At 41.8% G+C, this 4,693-nt stretch overlaps 1 protein-coding gene across 1 annotated transcript; it reads left to right on the top strand.

Annotated features, from left to right (window-relative positions):
- Window positions 1–1,356: 1,356 nt before the first annotated feature.
- LOC109171733 (uncharacterized WD repeat-containing protein alr3466-like) lies at window positions 1,357–2,895 on the top strand. The gene has a single exon (XM_019320789.1). It carries the CDS (start codon window positions 1,402–1,404, stop codon window positions 2,893–2,895), a length of 1,494 nt encoding a protein of 497 aa, XP_019176334.1. The 5' UTR covers window positions 1,357–1,401.
- The last annotated feature ends 1,798 nt before the right edge of the window (window positions 2,896–4,693 follow it).

Raw genomic sequence — 4,693 nt, 5'->3', positions numbered from 1 at the left:
CCTGCTATTACAAGTCATTAGGGTTCCGGCTACCCTCCGGTGAAATTTCAGGCAAAAAAGTAACCGAAGAACGGCAAACAGCGAACGATTAACCTCAATAGTTGTTGAGGTCAAGATTTGATTATCATGATTCCAATTCCATGCGAATCAATCTCACTCTAATTAGTCAAAGCTAATTTAACTAAGAGTAAATATCCAAAATGGTCCCTTGACTATAACTAAATTCACAAATTGGTCATTGACTTTCAATTTCAACCAATTAAGTCCTTAATTTTGTAATTTTGACACGATTTGGTCCTCCATCTATTTGACTGTTTGTTGACCGTGATCGGCGATCTCCAGAAGAACCTTCAGCTCTCGTCGGAGCACGTGGAGGCCTTCAGGATGACTTTGCACCGGTTCGGAAACACGTCGTCTTCTTCGCTCTGGTACGAACTCAACTACATTGAATCCAAAGGAGGATGAAGAAAGGTGACCGGATTTGGTAGATTGCTTTCGGCAGTGAATTCGAATGTAACCGTGCAGTCTGGAAATGCAACCGGAACCTTAAAAAACCGACTATGGATCATGAAAGTACATATATATTCTCAAAAATCACAGTCAACAAATGGTCAAATAGACAAATGACCAAATTGTGTTAAAATTACAAAGTTTTTTTTGAAACAAAACCAGATCAACTATTAAAATTACAAAGTTAAAGACTTAATTGGTTGAAATTAAAAGTCGAGAACCAATTTGTGAATTTTGCTATAGTCGAGGAACCATTTTAGGTATTTACTCTTTAAATAAGTAGTCAACTCATCAATAGAATCAAACCAATTACTCGATGGATGAACTTGAACGATCCAATTGAAAATGTACTTCAATCAATATGATGATATGTAAATCTAGTTAATTTAATCGATAATATTAAAATCTTATTTCAGATGTGATAAAAACTACTGCATACTCCTAAGGAATATAATGTATCAAAAATAAAAATCTTATAATTAAAATCAACATTCAACAACCTACTTCAAACTGTAAAATTATCAATGCCTTGGAAAATGTTTTGTTTTTAATGTTTATCATACATTTGTTTGAGTGAATCGTTGATGAGTTGACCATTTAACGTTCAATATTTCCCTGGCCCCTCTGAAACCACACGTTTTCCTCCAATCCCGCTCTAGAATTTTGCAGAATTACAATCCACCTAATTTTAGACATCTATCGCCCAGAAAATTAAAGAAAAAGAAGAAATTAAAGCAATGGAGATTTGTCCTGTGGAATCAATCCGCATTTAGTCTGTATGAATGATATGAAAACGCCATTAAACCTTGACTTTCTAATCGATCGCATTAAATAACCACCCTGTCCTGTTCTAGTGTTGAATCGAAGATCTCTGATCCAGTTTTGAAGAAGATGATGATGAAGAATTCAAGAAGCAAGAAGAAGATGTTGGAATGCAACAGCAGCAACTCCCTGCGGAGAAATAGGGGGGTGTCGTTACAGCCCGATCCCGGCGACGACCTTTCTTTCCGCTTCAGCACCGCATCGGATTCCGCTAACGACACCCGGACATCGTCGTCGTCGAACATGGGATACTACGACGACGTCGTTTCCTGGGCCGACTCGCCGTTCATCCCCGGAAGTTCATTCGACCAGTACCCGTCGTCTCCCTTGGCCAGGTCTCCCTGGCACGCTCAGAGCTCTGCGCCGCCGCCCGTCGCCGCCGCCGACGGCGACGGCGACGACGGCTACTCCTACACCGGCCCAATGGGCTCCCTGGTCCGCGAAGAGGGGCATATATACTCCTTGGCCGCCTCCGGCGACCTGCTTTATACAGGCTCCGATAGCAAGAACATAAGGGTATGGAAAAACCAGAAGGAGTTCACGGGGTTCAAATCCAACAGCGGGTTAGTGAAAGCGATTATAATCGCCGGGAAGAGAATCTTCACCGGGCATCAAGACGGCAAAATTCGAGTCTGGAAAGTCTCCAGCAAGAACCCCAGCGTTCATAAGCGAATTGGGACTTTACCCACGTTCAAAGCTTGTATCAAGAAGTCGATCAAACCCAGCAATTACGTGGAGACGAAGAAGAACCATAACGCCGTGTGGATCAAACATTTCGACGCCATTTCATCTCTCACGCTCAGCGAGGATTCCACGCTCTTGTACTCATCTTCCTGGGATAAAACCATTAAAGTCTGGAGAATAGAGGATTCTAAGTGCTTGGAATCAATAAGCGCCCACGACGACGCCGTGAATTCCGTGGTTTTGGGGTTCGACGGGCTAGTCATTTCCGGGTCGGCCGACGGGACGGTGAAGGTGTGGCGGCGGGAGTTTAAAGGATATCGCACAAAACATTTCCTCGTGAAAACGTTGTTAAAGCAAGAATGCGCGATTACGTCGCTGGTTGTTGACCCATTGGATACCTATATTTACAGCGGCTCCTCCGACGGGCTGGTGAATTTCTGGGACCGGAACATGGACCCGTTGCCGTCGGGGGTGTTGCGGGGCCACAAACTGGCGGTTCTGTGCCTAGCGGCGGCCGGGAATTTAGTCTTCAGCGGCTCCGCCGACACCAACATCTGCGTGTGGAGGAGGGACGGCTTCGATCACCTGTGTTTGTATGTCCTGAGCGGCCACGCCGGCCCCGTTAAATGCCTGGCGGTGGAAGAAGACGGCGCCGCCGCCGAAAGTAACTGGATACTCTACAGCGGCAGCCTTGATAAGTCGGTGAAGATATGGAACGTGTTTTCGCAATCGCCACCCATGCAATCACAAAATCTCCAGATCATCCCACAACACGCGGCGGCGGCGGCGGCGGAGGCGGACGCTGGCGGCTTCTTCCCGCCGCAGCCCACCTTGTCGTCCCAAGCTAGCAGAATACACCGCAGCAGGCATGAATGGTAAGATCGAGAAACCGGCGCGGCGGGGATTAACGTTGTCACTATCACCAAAAGATAAGGACGACGGCGTCAATAATAATCCCCCAAAACATGCATGCATTCTGTAAATACGTTGATTGAGATAGATTCAGATACTATACGGAAGAAATAATTCCTATAGAAGCCGCCGTGCCCGGGAACCCAAAATTTCATGCATTGGTTGACAATAGATGGGCGGCCTGTACTTTTCAAGTTCACCTGGGGTAGCTATCCAAATATCAATACATTATTATTATATGTAGTTGTATATGGATTTTGTTTATTCATCTAATTTTGGCAAGGAAAGTGTTTTATACTCCCAAATTTTACTCACACACCAAACCTTAATGTAGACACTTGTTTTAGGACCGACAAAAGTACCTTATCATAGCTCACTCCAAAGAGTAAAATTTGGGAGTACAACATTTATATCTCAGATGGTATTAACTCTTTTTTCATATGAAAGAGTATAAAATGCACAACAAATAAATGTCTATGTAGTGATAGATTTAACAATGGATCTATTTCATTGCTAAATTAGTGACAGAATAGTGACATATTAAGCTATTAGCGACGAATTTTCAACGGATTTGCGATGGATATTGCGACAAAATATTTCTGTCATTAAATATGTAATTAATTTTAGGGATAAAAGTATAAATAAGCCACTGAAATATTTGGGAAAGAGCAATTAAGCCATCGAACTCAAATAACCTCCAAATAAGCCACTGAGCCCGGGAAAAAAAAGCAATTGACATTTTTAATAGGTTACCTTCCCACTTTTGCTGACTTGGTTGCCACATATTTATTTTATTTTATTTTTTATTATTATATTATAATCCACCTAGATTAATTTTAAGCAAATTTTCAAATTAAACATCCAACCCTAAATTATCTCTCCCTAATCGTGACTTCTATCTTCCTCTCCTAATTAAAGGTGTGACTTCTATCTTCCTCTCCTAATTAAAGGTGTGCAGAATCATCTTAGCTTTAATGGATTAAAACTTTTCATTCTTCCTCTCCTAATTAAAGGTGTGCAGAATCATCTTAGCTTTAATGGATGAAAACTTTTCATTTGTGGCTGATATTGAAGCACTATGTAAACACTTAAAATTTTGAGGCCGTAAGTAAAATGAAATTCATATTAAATTTCATAATCAAAGTGTACAAAAGAACTAATACATTACCAAGTACTCCCTCCGTCCCATTTTATCTGTCTTACTTTCTATTTTAGTCTGTCCCAAAATATTGTCCACTTTCTAAAATTGAACATCATTATTATTCCTTTTTTCCCAATTTACCCCTATGAGATTTTACAATATCCCAATTTATTATTCTGTTTTTGAAATTTATCCATACTTCCAGGCGCCACCGTACCCTTTCCATCCAACACCTCCGGCGCCGCCGTACCCTTTCCATCTCAACACCTCTGGCGCCACGTACGCCGGCGTCCCATACTGGGTATAGACCAAACCATTGTTCCGGAGTTGTTCCGGCAAAGTGGACAGTCCAAAATCTAAAAATTTCAAGTTGTCGTGTTCGTTGAGGAGTAGATTTTCCTGCTTGAGATCCCGGTGATAGATGATGCGGCTGTTGCAGAAATCCACGGCGCTGACCATACTGCAGTTTCATCAAAACCAAAGAGTTGCAAAAGCTAATCCAAAACAATTATACTACCAAACATAGATATCCATCAAGGTCTCAAATTATATAAAGGATTCAAAATGAAATGAAAGTAGAAGTTTGGCGATGCAGATTTCAATATCTTCAATGAAATAAAAGGA

This window comes from Ipomoea nil, unplaced genomic scaffold (assembly GCF_001879475.1).
Source record: "Ipomoea nil cultivar Tokyo-kokei standard unplaced genomic scaffold, Asagao_1.1 scaffold0380, whole genome shotgun sequence".
Taxonomy (NCBI): Eukaryota; Viridiplantae; Streptophyta; class Magnoliopsida; order Solanales; family Convolvulaceae; genus Ipomoea; species Ipomoea nil.
This window is presented reverse-complemented; position numbering and strand designations above follow the sequence as displayed.